A 21,316-nucleotide genomic window follows, 5' to 3' on the forward strand; every position below is an offset into this window, starting at 1 on the left:
TTATGAGTTTCATTGTTTGAACCAGGTGTTTACAATTGGGACACAATAAATCTACTTAGTCCATCTATTAAATGGTCAGAAGCTGGAAGCTTCCTTTCACATGGGACCATTTGAACCATCTGTGACCAGGCTTTCAGTGGGCGGAAAACTGAGCTATGTGAACCATTCTGCCTGTCTCTGAGGGAGTTATCCTTCCTGACTGCTTGTTAGTCCACACAAAGGAGCGTGAAGTGAACATGTCTAATAGAGGAAAGCAGCCTGCAGACAGTGTCTGTCCTGCCTTGGGAGATGATACACCCTGTATTTCTTTCAGGGATGTATTCTTTTCCAGCAATCTGGAAAGTAAATACAATTGTAATGTTTAATCAAGGCTTCTATTACATCAAGCTACCTTTCAGTTAATGTTATTATTCAAATCACTTAAGACAATAAATTCAGATGCATTTTTAAGAAAGAAAACTTTATTAGTGATTTATAAACCAAACACATTACAACGGTATCCATATAGGTAAAATAAAAAGTCAGAAAATAAATGAAATAAATGAATTTCACTACTCCACTATCACAATTGATGAGAGGGTGTACAAATAAGGTTTTACAACAGATCTCTGCTGATCCATTAGGACAGCGCATTGCCACCATAGTTCACCACCATACATTGGGAAAAATGACAGCATGAACACTCACTAAATACAAGCATACACTAACATATAACTTTTTTTTTGTCATTTTATTTATTTTTCTTTTCACACAGTTTTTTTTCTTTCATTTTTTTCTTTTTATAAGAGTGAAAGGGAAGTGAAAGCTCTTCATAAGCTCATACATATTTCAGTTACAATAATAGTGTTAGTTACATCGTCATGTCAAAGACAGACACAGAGTGTTTTTTCTTGCTTGTTCTCAAAAGCAAATCAGTTGGTAAAATAAAAAATGATAAACTTGCGCTGAAAGGTATCACACTATAGCATTTACAAATATCTAAAGAGAGGTTTAGTGGATGCCATACAACATCTGTGGAGCGTGAAGACTCTATTACATAGATGTTTGGCAGAGACAGCCATACATACAAGTATCTCCTGTGTGAGTAATGAAGAAAATTGATAATACAAAATAATAAAATCATAACCATCTATCTATATATATATTTTTCTCTATATAGTATGTGTTTCCTTAGAGCAGTACATGCAGCAGCCACTTAATGGAGTGACATCATACTGAGCCGCAAAACTCTGGGGACGTGGCAACAAGTTACAGGCAAAGGGAGGGGAACCAACAGAAGCAAGCCTTGAGGCATGCATGTGCCCCTTTTTCAAAACCTCCTGAGAGAGGGTCAGTGGGATATAGCTCTGGGATAGAATCCTTAGATGCCCATATTTTTCTCAAGTTTCAGTTTCTAATGTGAAAACAATCTGTGAAAAAGTCTAGACAACATTAAAGCGTAAATAGAAGCTAATGTGATAATATTGTGACTCAATGTGTCTAAACAATCAAGTTTGTAGATTCGGGCCAGCCCACAGCACCCATCTCCTGATTTATCCCAGTCCTTCTCAATCCCTGTAATCAGCCTCATCCCACCTGGTATCCTCTCATCAGTGGCTACAAACAGGAAATTAACCACATACTTTAGTATTCACAAGTTAAAAGCACTGAACCGTTTTGCACTTGAGAAACATATGACAAGGGTTCAGGGCCCAGGGCCCCGACTGGGCCTCCCTAGGCCTCGTCCACATTACTCCATGCTGTTTTTAGCACACCACAATGTTCAGAGCAGGCCATTCTCAAGACTGATCCTGAGCAGGGGGTCAGAGTGGGTAGGTTTAAGGTTTAAGATCAGTGTCCAGGGATACATGAACATGGACATGTAAAGGATGAAGCAATTAAAGCTTTGAAGAAGAAAAAAATCTAGAACATGTAGTAAGGAATCTCTTTAAAGAAAACATGAAAAAGAGCAAGTTCGCAAACCTTATCGTTACATTATTGGGGAATAAGTAGGATGGGTAACGAGTAGTGAAATAAATGGTATGAGGAGAAGATGGCTGATGGTAGCTTGGGGCAAGAACAGAAGGGTAAGCATTTGTAAACTCAAAGCATTAGGTAAGGATTGGTTGCTACCAAACATTCAAAGCAGAAAGCATTAGGCTTGTCCTGCAGCAGGGGAAGAAGAGAAGGTGATATCAAAATCTCTCCTAATATTCTTCAAGGTTTCATCAGAGTCCACTGACTAACTGCGAGTCTCAAGCCAGCTCAGCTGCATTTTCCTCTCAGTGATCCTGAGAAAAACGTGAGATATCTTCCCATCTTTCTTTTTTTTTTCTTTTTTTTTTGTGGTCTCTGCATTCCTCAGCTGGGGTTCTAGCAGTGGATGAAGCTTTTTGTGTCCTTCCAATGTAGTGAGCTAATACAGAGTGGTTGCAAATGATGCAGCCTCCATCCCGAGAGAGTGCGCGCCTCAGAGGTGGCTTTGCAGGGCAAAGAGCTTGCAGTGTCATGTAGCACATTTCTTTTTGCCAGTTCATTTTTACCCCTTGTTTTAATTGTCTCCCTCTTTTTAGGCCTCGAGTGCTTTCTGTGTCCAGTTAGGCATGGTTAAGAAGTTTGTGTTTGCATGTTTGAATGTGTAAGCATGCGTGTGTGCATGTTTTTAATGAGATTTCAGGGAATACTGTCAGTAATCACCGGTGGAATCTGCAGCAGTGCCATGTTAGCCTTAGTTACAATGACTCTTGCCTGTGCTATTTACAAGTAGTGTGTCCAGCTCCAGACTGCATACATTGATGTCAGTCTTTGTCATGTTTCTTCTTTTCCTTGGCTGGCACAGCTTTTTGTTATTCTTGTACAAAGTATTGGTCTCCAGGATGAGAGAATGGTTTACACATTGCAGTTGGGGATGGGATAAGACAGAGGTGCCAACATGTCCAGTGGGTCAAAGAACAGAACTTTAAGACAAGGCCAAAGAGAGGTAATTCCTTTCTTAAAAGGATGACATGAGTTGACTCAGGCTGTACACACGGGGGTGTGGATAAAAATCAGTCATTCTATTGGATATTGTATAATTTGTTATATAATGCTAAGCTCAATAATTTACCTCAGTAATGAGGTTAGGGTAAAACATATCTTGGTAAGGCCAGGATCACCCAAAAGAGAGCTTTGAAATGTTATTGGTGATATTAGGTATGAATGAAACAGGTGATTAAATATTTTCTTTTTGCCCATGGACTTTGATTGGTACCTCTGTTTTAGCAACACCCTTTTCTTCTTTGCTATCTCTGCTCCTCTACTCATCGTCATCCTTCCCCTTATCCTTCTTGTCTTTCTTCTCCTTCTTTTTCTTCTTTTTCTTCTTTGCTTCTTCTTTCTTTCCAAATGTGATGAAATCACTCTTGTCATCCTCTCCTCCCTGGTTTTGTCTGATAGATATTATGGCAGGGGAGCCAGGGATGATGAATGCTTCTGGAGGAACCTCACCAGGCTTCAGGTGCTGTGGTGGTGCACCAGGGCCACCTGGGCCATAGCGGAAGTGCCAGCTGTTGCTGTCTACACCGGCACCCATTGGAGGTGAAACTTCTCCTCCTTCACCATCTGAAAGAAATGTAGAGATTGACAGAGAGTTATTTTTTTTTGTTAATCTCCTCTAAACAGATACTTTTCTGACGATTAAAAACTAAATGTAAACACAGACACTGAAAATATTGCAAACTTTGATTCTTGTCTCTGTAAGGTATATTTAGTGGGCCTGCGAGTATTGGATCTAAATTAATTAGAAAACTGATTTCTTTTTACTTCAATTTAAAAAAGTTAAGTATATCAGCATTTAAAGCTACGTTCTTTGGATAGGGGCGGCGTGACTCAGTGGGTAGAGTGGTTGTCTTGTAGCCTGAGGGTTGCCGGTTTGATCCTTGACTTGTCTAACTCATGTCAAGGTGTCCCTGAGCGAGACACTGAACCCCAAATTGCTCCTGATGGTTCGTGGTTAGTGCCTTGCACCAACCAGCTCAGCTTCCGCCATCAGTGTGTGAATGGGTGAATGTGATGTAGAGTATGAAACACTTTGGGTATCATTCCAGGTACAGAAAAGTGCTATATAAATACAGACCATTTACAGTTAACAATGTGGTGCTTGCATATGTCTCTTATTAAAAGCAATTAGTTCTTTTTAGTAAGCAACATTTTTCAGCAAAAATAAGGACTGGAGTTTGGGACTCAGACTCAAGTCAAACTTAAGTCTCAATTCCAGTGACTCGTACTCGCAATTTGAGAGTTGTAAACAATCTTTTATTTATTATGGGTTTTCTATGATCTCTCTGATCTTCTGCTTCTGTCTATGTTGTCGTTTTCCCAGAAGTATCAGTAACGTAATGTCAGACAAACACAGATGCGTCCTCATGTGATTTTAAATTCCCTGAATATTATAATGCAGTCTTTTAAGCAGACCAGAAAGCAGGCATCATGAGAAATGACTAATCACAACTGAAAGTGACTTACAACCTGACTTGTACTTGAGCCATAAGACTTGAGAGTCAACTTGGACTTGCAAAAAAGGACTTGTGAACCCTATGCATATCTTTTACCTTTATGAGTCAGAGATTAATGGCATCTTGTATTGCTGTATATAAGTAACACAAATCTTTTTTATATTTTTGTTACTTATATCTTTAATTCTAACAAATATTCTAGGGGAAAATTATCTCAATGGTTCAGCATGTAATCATCTAATACAAATTAAATCAGAGACATAGCACAACCTTGCCCCTTTTATGGACAAGTCCTGCTAACCATGACATACTAAGATGCTAAATGGCACAACCTAATCGGAAAGATGCAGGAGGTAACTACTACAACTATAAGACTACTCTTCCCAGCCAAAGCTAACATCCATGGCACCATGTCATCAAATATTAGAATTTTCATCATTATCTTAGAGCTTGAAAGCATTTAAGAAATAAAACTAAGGCATTTTAGAGGAATTCACCTACATTATACAGCAGTATCAAGCCTAAAATTAGGGATTGGAGTTTGTGGAAAATGGGATTGGTGGGTGCTTGGGGGAGCTTTTTTGTGCTTTATCTGTATGAGTGTGTGAGAGAAATTTATTAGGTGTGGGTTTTTAATTTTGGTTAGGTTATAACTCAGTTACGTGAAGGCTCATCTTTAATTTTTTGATTGAATGTTGGAAAAAGTTTTAATTTGGTATTTAATTTTTGCTGTTGTTATGTAAAGCACTTTGTGCTGGTCTTTTGTATGAAAAGTGCTTAACAAATAAAATTTGACTGATTTAACAAAAACAAAATAATGTATTTTTGAGACATACTTTTTTATTCTTTATTTTGTCTACTGTTTGTTGTATTCCCTACCCATCTCCCTACAGACAGAACTGTTTTGTCCAAACCTGTTGAGAGATTTTAACACAGAAATAGGTGGGGTCCCCAGCAGGTCTGTGTTTCAAAGTAATGTCTAGAAGTCAGTAAGTCATTTTTCACACCAGAAACACAAAATTGGAACATGAAAAGTGTCATTTCTTCTGTTTTGTCCAAAATCCGCTTCTTTTTGTGTTTTATATCAAGACCCCAGTTAACCGGCCATATACCAGCAGCATGTTACAGTATCGTATTGTAGCGTATATCAGCGCAAAGCTGCGCTTCTCAGCATTCAGAATACTTTTGAATTATACGCTGATAGCATTAAATGGTCGAAGCTTTACAGTATTTCAAAGAACGTAATGTTGCTAGAGAGATTTCCAGAAATGTACAAAAGTATTTTTAATCTAAATTTGATGCCAGATTTTTTTTTCTTATATTTTGTAGGCTAGGATTTATCATCGTGGCTTGGATGATCAGATATCTCATTTCTTTTAAAGTCAAAGATTGTTCAGTGTCGAGAGAGACCTGTTTAACTAACCTAATATGCATATATTTGGATGCCACCTTCCACCTAATAAATTGTTGATATTGCTGGTGGAACATAGAAAAACCAGAATATAAAAAGACAACACCATGTCATCATTGGTAAGTATAAACTCTATTTAAGAAGGCATGACTAGCCAACATGACCATAGCTCAAAATGAAAGCACCCTTTCTCTATTGAGTTTGAGCATGTAGTGTTCAGAATATAATAAAATGAAACGCAGTCACCTTGGTTCATGCCTCAGAGCAATGACCTACTTGCTACACTTGCCTCATATATATTCCCTTTACTTCTGACTCTCTCTCTGAGCTCTTACCAAAGGGGAGATTAACTGAACAGGACTCCAACCAACCAGAAGGAACAGTGTCTGGGAAAAGAAGCCAGGCCTCATGCAGTACCTAAGGCAAAAATACCAGCTTCCACATGATCTTACTCTTTTATTACCCACGAAGCTTGAATTTATACACTACACTGTAATTTAATCTTTTGCTTACTTCAAGTCAAATGCCACCCTAAACTTGAATATAAAGTTGGGCATATTGGATCCTATTAGTGTGGCAGTACAATGACCAGTAAGCGGGGTGCTTCAACTGTCTGGTACTTTCCTGATCTTAACATTTGTTCTGGTTTTTCCGTACAAAATGTACAGTGCAAACTGGATAGTTAGGTAAGGTTCATTCAGATAAAGCAGGAAATGGAGGCAGCAAAACAAGGCTTCAGTAACACAACAGATAAATTATTAATCTGCACACAATGTACAAAGTGTACAGCTGTCTACTGTACACTGTTTTTGCTGTCAATAATTTGGCTGAAAATAAAATTGGATGACTAGAAATTAAGAGAAACAAAACCTAATAAACTTTGTGTTATGTTGTGTATGAGCTGGATATCTGGATATATCTTATAAACTCAATGTTTAGTAAAGAGTGTGTTTTTTCTATATATACAATGTGATTAAACAGTCTGAGTGCTACTGTAACATTTCTTTCAATTAAGTAATGAATTAAATACAATTATCAGTGAAATATCTTATATCACCTCAACATGTTGCAAAATGAATGAAATAATATATTATGTTTATGTATTTCTATTATCATTGGACATGTGAAGTTAAAAGCAGCTGCAGACATGTGGTCATGAAATTATGTTGCAGCATGGTGCACCACAAAGTTTAACTGTTTCATCCTTTAATGAATTTCCCAGTTTGGGATTAATACAGTTATACCCTCTATCCTATCATTTGACTGGCACAGCTGCTTGAGAGCAGTGAAACGTGATGTGACTGGTTGCATGTGAATCCATTAAGTAAGGGATAATGCCAGACAAGGTGTCCATTATCATAAATTAATGGATGACACGGAGGCGTGAACCGACCGACGTGAAGCTGAGGTGGTCATTCTTTTATGTTATTTCATTACACTTTTGCAAATCGATTTGCATATATTTGCAAATTATACAATTACACTGCTAAGGACTGACATTACACGATCATCAGCAAATTTGGTAATGTGGCACCCACTGTGATGCCTTGGCATTCATTTGTGTACAAAACAAAAAAGAGTGCACAGCCCTGGGGGGATCCTGTTGTGGAAAAACAGACATCAGATAAAACATCAATCACTCTAACCCACTGTAACCACCATTAAGAAATTTAACAGCCTCTAAATCAGTTAAGTTAATGTTGTAGATGTTCATCATTTGCTAAAATATGCAGCTGGAAAAGTAAGCAACCTGAGGATGTTGCCCCTACCAGATGCTTAAAACCCTTATTTAAAAGCATCCCTGTCACATCCTCCACTTCTCTGCTTGATCTGTAAGTGAAGTGAGAGTCTAACTTATCCTGGGCAATGTCCATAAGTACACCCTTCGCAATTTTCTCAAATGACTTCATAACCAGGGAGGTAGGCGATTAATAGAGTAAGTACTCTGCAGATTAATTGATAAAGCATTATTATCTGATGTCTTCAGTATGTTTGGTTCCATTTTTTATTTTTAGCCACCTTAAGAGATGTAAGTGGGTCATGCATTGGAGTTGTTCCACACCAATATTCTCTCAAAATCTAACATGCTTTCACTGATTGTGACAACACAGCTGCAAGAGCTGAAAAGAGAACACATCATTTGACAAAGACTTTGACAAGATTAGGGCAGGCCATCCTAAATCCAGACAGTACTCTCTGGTCATGAAGACATTGAAAGATTTTACATTCATTTACAGGACTAGTCTTTCCCGAGAGAAGTCATTATCAGACTTCTGCAGCAGAGGCATGTGACTGATTCTGTAATCGCACAGTTGAAAGAAAAGTAGCACAAAACTCTAGATGAGAACACAGAATACTGTAAAGCTGGCAGTAGTTTGCTCTGAAATGTCTACTCTCTTGGTTCTAAGATAAGACCTGTCTAATTCAGTGTGGGAACTTGATGAGACAGCTGTGTCTATGTGCAATCTTGCATTAAAAACAAAACAACACCTTGAAGAGTGATGAGTCATGCTAAGTGCAGACACTGAAAACAGTAAAGCAGGACTGAGTAAATAAAAAAATGGAGAAATCTTGTGCTAAGTTTTAAAAAGATGGTATAATTGTAGGCAACAGTGCAGGTCAGTTGCATTCAACTCTTGTGTAATTGAAAAGGAAATATTGGTACATTTACATAAATAATCTGTATGTACTTAGAATGTATATACTAAGATTTAGTGGTCATGGATAATGACCAGAATTTGACCTGAGAGGTAAACTGCACATGTGATCCTTTCATGCCCTTTTAAAAATCCTACTTTGTATAACCCATGTGCCATTACTTTTTGCTTTTCCTTTGCATATGTTACTTCCCTGTGGTAAGAAAATTACTTCCTCTAACACTGATCACTGCTTCTTAATTTGTTGATGGCTGTTGCAGAGCAAAAATCCAAAATTTTTTCTTCTCTGTTCCTCTTGCACAACCGTATCTTCTGTTTTTTTGTGTTCTGCCACCTATGCTTCTCTCTGTCTACCACTCATTTCCTCTGACCTTTACTCTAATCTAGTGTGAAAACACAGTCGGTTAACACCCAACCCTCCCAGTTATTGATGAGAGTCTTAATCATGCCTATCAAAGTTTATGGCAATACTTATGTGATTGAGTATTAAACAGCTTGTTCATCAACAATAACTATGAGGCTCATTAGAGACACTGATGTTTATCTATTTCATAGCAGTATCTGCTGCCTCTTACAATGCAACCTTTACTATTTAACACTGCTGTCTTATGTATATGATGCTGAATTGATACAAGCACTGCATCAGTAACATTGCATTACACCTTGTAATGTTTTCTTTATGCTCTCCTGAGTTTGATCTCTGGAGTCTTCAGTCCAGCTTCTTGGTGTGTGAATGTCTCTTCACCTCTCTTGTGCCTCCAGAGGTTTTCACAGTCACTTAAATCACCCAAGCTCTATTTTGCCATGTCTACTGTATTCATTTTCTTTTCTTGCTCTACCATCAGCGAGCTGGGCTGACGCACAATGGAGCGCAGTGCAGTGTTACATAACCAGCAGATGAGGAGAAAGAAGAGGTGCCAAGAAATACAAGCATGCAAATATAAAACATGATGCTCATCATGAAAAAGGTAAGCAGGAAAAAAATTAAATATTCCCAATGTGTGATTTTCCTGACTCAACAAACCCTAAAGTTGGACTACACCCTTTTACAGGATGACAGCTGTACCTAATGTGTTGTGCTGTGCAGTATGTGTGCATGTGAACATTCTGAAGAAAACAAAATGTGATATTGCTCTCAACTCAGGAATCTAATTCTTATTCATATCTCCATGTTTTTGTTACTCTGGTGGTAGATGAAAACAACTGACTACCTGCATATATTAGCATATGTTTACAAATCTGCAGTGATAAAATAAAGACACTGCTCAGGGTAAAAATATACTGCCAGCTCTGAGTATAAAGTCTATAGGACTTTAAGAACACTTTGCATACACCATATTTTCTGGTCTATAACTCACACTTTTTTTAGTAGTTTGGCTGGTCCTGCGACTTATAGTCAGGTTCGACTTAATTTATACTGACTGACATGAACCAAGGAGTAAACATTACTCTTTACAGCCGCGAGATGGCGCTCTACATTTGTGATAACTATGGTATTGGCTGCTCTTGTACCACTGAAAAGATTAACTAAAACATTAACTTAAAGACGACTGGGAAAGACTGAACACAAACAAAATGCCCCCAAGAAGAAAATCACGTTTTGCAGATTACAAACTGTAGGTAAAATACGCAGCTGAAAACAGCAGGATCGAGCAGCAGTTGGAGATGTTCAGAAGCAACACCAAGGATAAAGAATTCTATGGATTCTGTGTCTTTATGTACAATGCCAAATTGACCTGGTTATTTAATATTTAACATAAAATTCCATCGGTGACAGGGCAGGGTTGTGCACGCGCCGGTGTCAGTGTCTTTAAATGCCAAATGTGATGTAGACATTTTTGTACTTTCTCAGTGACTCAGTCAGCTGTTCATTAAGTATAATAAGGAGACTAGTTCTCCCTCACAGATAAAAAAAAAAATCCTGGAGGAAACTCTGGTGTTGTTAACATACCAAACACATATTCAGGAGGTTGTTCTGTGCTGTTGTGCAGTTGAATTACTTGCCTTTCCAGATTAAATGTTGTTCTTGGGCTTGGATTTTCTGAAATAAGTTTCTAAAAAAATGCAACTTATAATTTTTTTTTGTTTTTTCCTCTTTTCGTAATGCGTTTTATGATTCATGCGATCGGCACACGGCACACACAGTATGATCAAATGCTTGATTTTTTATCTTCATGCATGAGGTCTCAAACAGAAAAAAATCCTATTAGATTTAAAAAAATCCTTATGTGTGTACCAGGCCTAAATCATGTGGCAGATGGCAGACGAAAGCAGTATCTTGCAAGAATATTTAAAATGATATATATCACCATGAATGTTTGATTCTTTTTGTATCTGTGTATAAAGAAAATATTAGTACATGCTGTTGCTGTGACAATTAAAAGAAAATGAGAGGAAATGAATTCATACTCAGAGAGAAGGAGGAGAGAACTGGCAAGATATTTATAGACAATGACAGCAGAAGATTATAAAAGCCGACAACAAAGTAACGATGAAAAACACAAAGGCTGAGTTGAGAATAGGAAATAGATGGGGTAAAGGCAAGAAAGTGGAAAAGTTACAGATTCTAGACTCTTCTATTTCATCTTTCTTATTGTCTTCAAAGTATTTTCACATTATCTTGACCTGAGCTAGAAAACTGCAATCTTTAAGTGTCCATACAATATCCAATCTGACTGTCTTTAACTTCTTTGCCAGTGTCTTTATCTTTTTAAATCACAATTACTCCTTTAAACTCAGACTTTCTTTCTGATTAAGCTGACATGATAAAATCCATTTGATGAGTTACTACTCCTAAATGCTAAATGGTTAAACATTTAGGTTACCACCAGTTTTGATTTCTTAAATCTGCAACTTGCAGCATGAGTCCATCAAAAGGGTCTCATCCTGTCTCTTTCGGCCTCTCAGTCTTTTTTCACCACTGATTAATTTTTCGCTCTAAAGTTGTTTGTTGCAGTTAATTACTATTAACTAATTAATCAAAACTGTATTTTTTTTTACCTTGCTTCTTTGGTGGATGTTTCAGTTAGAGTGGTTTCATAAGCTCTAGGATGATAGAGAAAACTGTAAACCTGCATCCACCTCTGCAGTACACCACAGCCCCAGTGAATGTAGGTCACTTTCCTACCATTACTCATTCCTCTGTTCTTTTCTCCCTTACCAACTCTTACCAACTCTCACTTTCAAACATGGTTCTTGCTTATTTAACTCACTGCCTCCTACTCAATTTAATCTTTGCACTTGTGCATTTCACCACCCTACTGTCCTTCACTCAGTGCTGTGGGTCATTTTAAATCTCTCCCAATCCCTCTCCTTCATTACGTTTTGTGCAACACCATATGTTTGCACCCCCTACATAACATCCACCCTGTCCCCTGTGTCCTCACTCTGCTGCAAATATCAGGGGCTATGAATGGTTGCCATGGAAACAACATCTTCCACTGAAGCAGTAGGACATTGGTAGGAGTCATGGTGACAGTGCTTATGCTGATGGAGAATAATGCTGGAAGCCTTCTCTCCCTCCCTCTCTGTTGAATCTAACCACTCTCCCCTAGCAACAGCAACCTCATACAACCTCCTCTTTCTTTTGGTGGTTTTATTTCAGTCAGTCACTCTTATTTAGTCACTGCCACTTCATTCCAAACGCTCCATTGCTTATTCAGTATTGGTTATTGTTTTATTTGTTTTACAGATTGTGTCTTGAAAGCCACCAATCTCTCTCTTCGCTTCACTTTCATTATTGTGTTCGCTATCTCAATGAATCCCTATTTACCTCTTGTTTAGTGGCAAACTGTAAAATAGAGGCACATACAGGGCAAAAACATAAGGAGTGAGGAACAGATAGGAAGAGTGATTTAGACACCACGCAGAACCCTGATTTCACTAATGTGCGTCTGTTAATCTGGGCGTGGGCTGCGCGCCATCTGTCACAGCAGGAGCAACACACAAAGCAGGCAGCACACACTCAGAATAATAGCTGTACAAATAAAGGCAGATACATGCAAATACAAGACAGCAAAAGAGAGAGACAAAAAAGTATTACTGGCACACAACTCTGCAGATTCTAAATTGGAAGGGAAGAAACAGGGGCGTTGTCAGCTGCCTGTGTCTCACAATGAAGAGACAGCTCCCTGTAGGTACTGCACACAGACTGAAATAATTTGAATGAAATCCACCTAAAGACCAGAGATTGTTAACAAGGTGATTTAGTTGTAAATAGCATAGCCTGTGACGCATGGTGGTCTGGCATGTCAGGTTCAATATATGTCATTTTTTTCATCTGTAAGACATGATAAATAAACTTGCATGTCAGAGCACAAATTGTTCTCTCATTTAACGGTAATTTGGCTCTAGAAATAAACATGATTATACTATCTGACACTCTTATCCATGAATCTTTCCGCGTCAACTTCTAAAAATTGACCTAAAGCTAATGTAGCCCTTGGCTAATATGTCTATTTTTAGTGTAACAAACAGTGAGGTAAAGAGGAGATGGTCAGTCCTCTGGCAAAGCAGGGTTAGAACATGCAGTGTGTGTTGCCTCTAACAGCCACAGCTTAATAAGACCACCTGAAATCTTCACAAGCTAATCTTATTGCAACTGACCCAACGTAAAGACGTCACTGTTTGTTCTATTCTATCACTCCTTTCTGTTCAGCTATCTTTCTCTCATCCCCTCATGTTTTGAAGTGCCTGCAGGCTGTAAGTCCTCAGCCAATTCGAGAAATCGATGGCAGAGCGGAGGAGACAGTATGTACGTGTGTAGATGGGAAGAGACAGTAGCTACTGTGTGGGTAGTTTGTCTGCCTGCCTAGCCCACCTCTTTCTGTCCAAAAGGGACAACAGGCAAAGTAAGCTCTGTTTTCTTTATCAAGACTCCTTATTCAAATGTGCTGCACTTTTCTGTTCTTACTGCCTATATGGCTATCTCATTTTCTCACTTGACTTCGATTTCAATTTTCTCTTCCTATTCAACTCTGAACGAGCTTTCCTGTTAGTATGAGAAAAGCTGACATTTTCTCCAACAGGGAATTCATATTGTTTACCCAGTCCATTTTGGTTATAAATCATGGTAAAGAGTCAGGGGATATGGCACCAGATGTTTACAGTGCATTACTTGTGGAAGGTAACTTGTAGAAAGGTGAAAAATTAAAAGAAAATCAATACAGTGTCATAGTAAGGTGGGAGTCACATATTATCATAACAGCTTCATTTCATCTTTGCAGTGATTCTACACACCACTAGAAATACTGGGGGTGATTGAACACCATTGTTCTAACAGAATCCTTCTTTTGATATTTTAACTTTAGTGTAGAAGGCCCCATGGACAGAGGCATTTAAGTCTTAAAGTGCCTAATTTCTCAACGACCCTCAAACAATAAGGCCATCTTATCTTAATGACTTATCTTAACTTCTAATGACCCTTTCTTTTCAGGGCACAGTTGGAATCAAACCATGCCAGAAAAAAAGCCAGATCTCCATTATCTACAAGGGAAAAGAGTTCAGGTATATTCTTTAATATCACATCTATCTGTGTGAATAGATATGCAGTGATTTAGGGTTTTTGTAATTTCTCCAGGGCTCCTGCTGTCATGGTTTGTTTGGGACTATTTTCTCATAAACTCCCTCACAAAGCTGTGGCTGATCATTACTGAGGTATTTTCTACCCTGATAAAGGCTGAATGGAAATAAACCTTACATTTTCTGTAGTTTGTGAAGGAAACAACTTCTTGTCTTGTAAGGAAAAATTTTCTCACCAAATTTGTTAATATAATGAGTACAAAATCACCCTTTGCATTAAGTCTTAACTTGCAAGTCTGTAGCAAAATTGACCACAAGCATGTGATTGTTTCAAAATATTTTTAAAAATAATTAAGAAAAATACAAGCTGAATAAAAATGTACAAAATTCTGATATTCTTGACATTTATATCAGCCCATCATAAATCTTTATTTTTTCTCAGCATGTGTATCAAATTGCTTCGGGATAAGAGAAAGAATATAAGTGTCTATTGATTCTTCTGTAATGTGTTTTTAGTTTTTCCTCTGTGGTTTGGTTTACACCCAAACATTTAGGTTATAATTCAGTTAACTACACTGTAAATCTGGATTTCCTTGGACGATAAACCTATAAATTTATATTTATTACCATGTGATAGTTGAAAAATATTGTGGTTTTCTGCGTCTGGGTATCGATTAGGGGACAGAAGACAAGTATCGGATTGTGTTCAACAGGATTTTAAACAAAGTTTTTACCATAAATTGAAGCAAAATGTCTCAGAAACTGTATGTGACAAATATGTGATGTCAGGCTCTTATGGGTTAAATTTGATTTAAGAGAATTAGTTCAAACAACTAGGGGTTGTAAAGAAAATCACTAAATCATATAATGGTTTTTAGTAAAGACTAATAGTCGCCTATGTTGATAAAACAACCTGTTTAGCTTTTACCAATGCTGAAACTAAAGTGGTTTAGGTTTCCATGTGGATTTCTGGTAGTGTACTGTCTCGCTTTCTGTATCTCCTTCTTTCTCTGTATTGTCTGTCTTCCTGCTACATAAAGCAGATATTTCCCTCTCCACTTACATAGCAGAAGTAATTTCCTCTCCCTGCAGTAGTGGGAAGTGGCAGGGATGGGTTGGGGTGATCATGCAGCGAATATCTCAATTATTTCTCTTTCAAAGTTTGAAAAGCTCTTTGGGAATATAAGTCAATGGTAGGATATCTTTAGCATGGTTTGTTTGAACTGTGTAATGGCATGTATTTCATACAAATATATTTAAAAAATTGTAAAGGGTAATGATACAATATTAGATCTAGGTGTGCCTTGATTTCTCTGTAATAACAGGTAATATTTCTTATGTTTAGTGTAAGTTGGAGTAGCTTGACAGGGTCTTACCAGCAGCACTGGATGCAGTAGGCCAGTTCTGAACCAGGACACCCTGGGCTCCTTGCATGACTGAAGACTCTTCCATGTGTACTGAGCTAAAATGCAAAAGACACAACACAATAAATACCAGATATGTCTTCTAAAACATATATATATATATATATATATATGTATATATATATATATATATATAGTCTGTGAACAGTTGCATTACAAATGTTGTTGCAAACCAAATCTCTCCCTTCCTGACTTCCTGACTACTTTATCTTTAAATTTATCTTTAAAACAATTACACTAATTGGTTCAAAATAGATTTTAATTTAGACCAGTGTCTTACAAAAAAACAAAACAAAAAAGCACTCATATTTAATGAATGCAGAGCCTCTCTTCAAGGCTCAGTTTACCAGAAACTGTAAATATCAAAGCCCAGCCAGTAGCATTTACATACTTAATAGTTACTCTCAAGCTGCATTAGAATTTAGAATTAGGTTAAATAACTTAATTTGTACTTTACGTAAAAACATAAATCACTGAAAATCATTTTTCTAAAATCACTAATATTCTCAACCTCTGCCTGATTTATTTTGTGCACCTTTCTGCTACCCACTACTCATTAGGGTACAGCTAAGTCCTTAGAAGTTAAAACTCATTCATTGAAGTCAATACTAACTGTGTGCTCTTGGGGATTTATAATTGTCATTTAATTTGACTTATTGATATATACATTTTTAAATTATACATATTAATGCCATTTGACAAATTGAAATTGGAACCAGGCATTAGGGAACCAGTAATTTTATTTAAAGTCACAATTCGGTTGGTATTTATGCTCCTGTCTGTTAGGACTATTTGAATCTCAATCTACCATCATTGAGAGGAATAAAAAAAAAAGATAAAGAAAAAAAGAAAAAAATCTTAATGGAGGCCATTTTAAATGTTGCTAAGCACCAGCATTATCGGAGCACAATAATTAAATATTAATGGAAAAATACTTGACTGATGAGGCACTTTTTAGCTAGTGATAGTCTTCCCTTCTCGTTTTTCATGTCATCCTGTCTCACTCTCTGTAACCATAGATTCTCAGTAAACTTCACAATTTATATTTCTTTAAAGTGCCTTTTTGTTTATCAATATGCCCACATAAACTTGCTAACACACACTCCTAAATCATCAACAGGAGAAAATGTTGTTTAAATGTGTTTAAATGATGACATTAAAATAAAATAAAAGATTACAGTAATTAAACGTGATTAGAAGTAGTATCCAAAATGTTACTACTGACATTATGTTACTAAATAGATGGGCACACAGTGATGCTTTAGTGGAACATGGATTTAATGTGTTAGACTGGTTTACTCACGCACATTAACTCTTATCAATCTCTGCAGTAATGACGGACTGTGTAACATTAATAACTGATGATATGCTGACATTAATCTGAAATGGACACCAGAGAGTATACAGTATATCAAAATGTTAGTATAGTAATGTAAGTAAGTATGAATTAAAAATATATTTAAATAATGGAAAACCTTGTGAATTACATTATATACTTCAGTACTGCCGAAACACTGTTATATCCATAAAGGTAAACAATATTCAGTAGGTATTACACATTTTAACAAATAGTGACATTTTGTTTAACAATGGGACAAAGAAAGGTTTTTATATTATCTTATAGATCCTAGTAAATGTGAAAATGTAGATAGAATAGATAACAAGACAAAAAGATAGAAGGTTTTTTGAGGGTTATCTCTAAGATTTGTAATTTTTGCACCTTCTCATTAGAATAACCCTTGATTTGGTCTCACAGCAGGAAATACCCCAGTGTCTTCTGGGTAACCTAACACTGGTGTGATCATCAGTTTTCATGTCCCAGATGGACCATCTTTCCATCTGATGACCTGCCCTTCATACATCACTGACATCCTTTCTGCTTACTCTTCCCTCCTGTCAGTTCTCCATCTGTCTTTGAGAACCATTTCCAAGTGCATTTCCTGGCTCTAATTTTTCACATTCACTTGTGTCCGTTTACCAGTTATATATTAGTTCTGCTAGTTAAAAAAACAGTCCAATGTAGAAAAGAAAGAAAAGAAAAAAGATGACCTAACGATATGAAGCCCTTATGAGAATTTTAGCAATTTACTTTTAAATTGATTAAGATTTGTGTGAATTGGAAAATATTAATTATTCTTTACTGGAAATAACAGAGGCAAGACCCCTCCTCACCAGTCAAAGAGCTGCCATTAAAGTTGAACAGTTGCAGCAAAGGTGATGTCCGACATCTTTTCAAGATCATGATAAAGTTTGATTTAAAACAACTTACCAAGTAATATTTGGGGTACAAAGATGATATACATCTAAAGACATATAAATATTTTTTTCATGCAGTACCATTTTCATATTAATGTTGTTTTTCCGCACAAAACCTGATCTATTTAAAAACTGCAGTTGGATCAAGAGAGGGTTAGATGTAATGTCCATTGTCAAAAGCAAGAATAATGGAAATCTTCTACAATGTCACAAAATATACATTTAACGGTTTTCTGATTTAACCTCCGTTTATTACAATAGTCTGGTTTAGCTACAAAAACAAAAATGTTTTCTCACATCTATCTATGTAATACTTTGTTTTCAAACAAGCATTTCTGGATAATGACTTTCTCGATTTGACCTGTACAGTGTGATGAAAGAACTTATCCCAAAACTAACTTTGCATAATATTTTACTGTTCCATTATTTAATTTCCATACTGTTTAATCTATTTAACACAATAATGAAAAGGTGCACTTAAGAGACTTCTGTGGGCTATTTAATAGTGACTATAGTGACTATTTAATATGACTGCCAGAATTAACCTTGTATTTGTGTTGGGGGGTAAATGACAGTAAATGACAAGTTTACTGGCATGGTGGGTAGTCTTAATGAAGAATGGGTGGTGCTTAAGATCAGTCAGAAAGTGGTGCTGGATTTATTAGCTCTTATGAGGCAAATCTAGTGTACATTAATCACAATGATAAGTGATGAATAATGTGGGGAAAACAAAGAATAAAAAAAAGAAAAAAAAGAAACATGATGCTCACCTTTGCATTACTCCTCCTGCTCTCAAGGAGGCTGAGTATCTCCAATCCGCATTAGGAGCCTTGGGCTGGAAGAGAGAATGATAAGAAATGAGTCTTAAGTACAAAGGAAACCCAATACCAACTCGTTAATAAGTCATGTTGAAAACATCTTTTGCATGTCTGCTAAGCACACACAAAATAACACACAAACTCAGCCCCACACACATAATCACAGCAATGACAATTTGCCCCAGCCAATGATAAGAAATCTGTGATCAATCAAAAATTCAAAGTGCATACATCTCCTCATACATCTCAACATAGTAACTGTATAGAGGGTCTACATTTTACCCTTGATTCAGTGCCCTCTCCCATCTCAGTTCAGTGAAGGTCACAGTGGAAGAGAGATGAGGGAGGGGAGAACAAAGATCAGATTAACTATCTCAGAAATCAGACTAAGACAGGTCTGCAGCCAAAGAACAAAAAAAAGAGACAGTTCATGACCAAAACCACTGCCTGTATGTATGGTATGCCATTTTATTGCCACATCCTAAAATGAGTCTGCATCTGTGTTTCTGCTAAGTTTCAGGTCCTATCTTTATATTAGGGGTCAAGTTTACCCCTAAGACCACAAATGTTATTAAGCCCAGTTAACTTGACTACATGATGAGACTACATGTATTTTCTTCAATCTTAACCATCACAGGGCTAAACTAACTTTACTAAGGACACTTAATTCTTCCTGCCTAACCATGAAGTTCCTAAAAGACCCATTTGCAATCTAATTTCCTTTTAAAATTGACAGACGCTCACTTGCTCTTGAAGCTGCATTGGCCTCTGTGAGTCTGCAGTGGACATTTATCATTCATGAAATCCAATATTTGGTCCTAATGAGAGAAGCCTGGTATGCCTCCTTGAGTCATCCAAAGACAGCAGAATGTCTACAGAGACACAGAGCACTGCAGCATCTATTCACACAGTAGGTGAAACTTAATTATATGAAGACAGGCACTCATCAAAAAGCAATCAGTGGGTGGATCAATACTTTAGAGGAAGGAAGGATATGTTAGTGTAGCATTAAACACACTGTTAACCAAAAGCTCTTTTTTATATATATATTCCTCTTTGCATGAGGCACGTAAATAAAGAACCCATTCAAAATAAAACAGATTGTCTACAAATGGGACTAAACAGCTTTGTTTGCTCTGTTGCTACATAGCAGTGGCCAAAGGGCTTGGCCGTATGGTGTTTATGGGGGTAAATTAAATCACTCACACAAGACCATATCCACATTAAATGCAAGCATCTGGAACATAAACATGTCCACAGTTTAGTGTACACCCCAGGGAAGACAGAAAGCCAAAACTGGAATATTGCCATTACACTGTACATGTAAGTTATAAACAAATACAAAACAGAAATAAAGACTTATTTAAAGAGAAATAAATGCACTCCATTTAATTTCCCCTGGGGTTTTAGTGTATTGATTTGCGTGCCCAGCAGTGTACAGTGAAAAAGGGAATAAAAAATTTGGGGTTCAGCCCTCTCCTTTCTTTTATTCTTGCCTTTTCCTGGGTGAACGCTCCTTGCATGGATACAGAGCTCACACCTCCACCATCAACATTTTGTCCAATCACCTTTTATCCCCCTCCTCTTCTGCTATTGGGCAGCCAATCCACACAGTGCTGAGAAACAAATGGCTGCCAGTTAATTATAAGGCAAGCGCAGACATGACTGGCATTTAATGAGGAATAGGTCAAGGAACAGCAGCACAATAATTCTCTTTTTATAGTAATTTCTCTACTCTGTTTTTTTCTCCAATGCACTGAGAGACCCACAGAGGCTGTGGGAAAAAACTTATACCAAACAAATAAATTATTTTGTCCTATTAAAATATATATATTTTTTATTAAACTATAATAATAAATTATTAAATTAATGCTACTAACATTTTTGTCAACCTGTCAATATATGCTAACAAAAAGTCCTGCAATCATAAGTGAGGTTAAAATGTAAAATGAAGTCAGACACACCCTCTATCTTATTTATACTTGACCATTTTCAATAACCTAGCTTCCTGTCCACTTCCAGAGAAGTATGTGACCAGAAGAGGGAATTTTGGTGCAGTGGGACTAGTGCCTGTAGAAGTCAAAGCTTCACTATATTCTAGATTCTCTTTTAAAATGACCACCCAGTGCTCTTTGAATGTGCTGGACCTTGTGTGTGATGAAATATTGTGGCATGTAGCTCAACACAAACAGGCTGTGTTGGGTCATGGGTGAGCAAGCAACTACCAAAATGATTTTCAGGAGAAAATAATAGAAAGCAGAGAAAAATGTCACATAGGAGAGAGGGTTCTCACCATTATATCTGCATTACTGTAAAGAACATCCACACTTAATATCTTACACGATGAATCAAACCAAAGAATTAAAAAATAATAATAAATTAAATTATGAAAGAAAAAAAATGCAGGGCACAGAAAATATGGTCTACCACAACCAGATAATTATGTTGTGCCTACCAAAATGAGCACACAAATCAGAAAAGCCAAAGTATTGCATAAGCAAGATTATTGATTTTCATTTTGACAGACGTGAAGTGGTGGTTTGAATGCAAAAGATGAACATACGGAACAAATGCTCACAAGCTACTTTTTCACAAGATAAACTAAAACATAATTTAAAAAAATACAGATCAAGGTTTCAATAATTCCATCATAAATTCCAACTGAAAATGATGCAAAACATTGCGCTGTGCAAAATAGTTATGAGTTTTCCTTTTATTTAATCTACTTTGTGTGTCATTTATTAAAAATACCACAACA

General features: G+C 36.9%; 1 protein-coding gene across 44 annotated transcripts in view; it reads right to left on the bottom strand.

Annotated features, from left to right (window-relative positions):
• Nucleotides 1-441: 441 nt before the first annotated feature.
• The window catches only part of LOC121642759 (protocadherin alpha-2-like), a 204,261-nt gene continuing 183,386 nt past the window's right edge, over nucleotides 442-21,316 (bottom strand). For 43 of the 44 annotated variants that reach the window (XM_041989678.1, XM_041989682.1, XM_041989679.1 and 40 more), the window contains exons 2-4: nucleotides 18,511-18,575; nucleotides 15,437-15,522; nucleotides 442-3,579 (exon numbers count right to left, since the gene is read on the bottom strand). In XM_041989678.1, the coding sequence (XP_041845612.1) occupies nucleotides 3,275-3,579; nucleotides 15,437-15,522; nucleotides 18,511-18,575 (456 nt within the window). In that variant the 3' untranslated portion in view covers nucleotides 442-3,274. Of the gene's footprint in view, nucleotides 3,580-15,436; nucleotides 15,523-18,510; nucleotides 18,576-18,840; nucleotides 18,880-21,316 lie in introns of those variants that run through there. The other variant, XM_041989702.1, reaches the window with a different exon arrangement.

Source organism: Melanotaenia boesemani, chromosome 7 (genome assembly GCF_017639745.1).
Source record: "Melanotaenia boesemani isolate fMelBoe1 chromosome 7, fMelBoe1.pri, whole genome shotgun sequence".
Taxonomy (NCBI): domain Eukaryota; kingdom Metazoa; phylum Chordata; class Actinopteri; order Atheriniformes; family Melanotaeniidae; genus Melanotaenia; species Melanotaenia boesemani.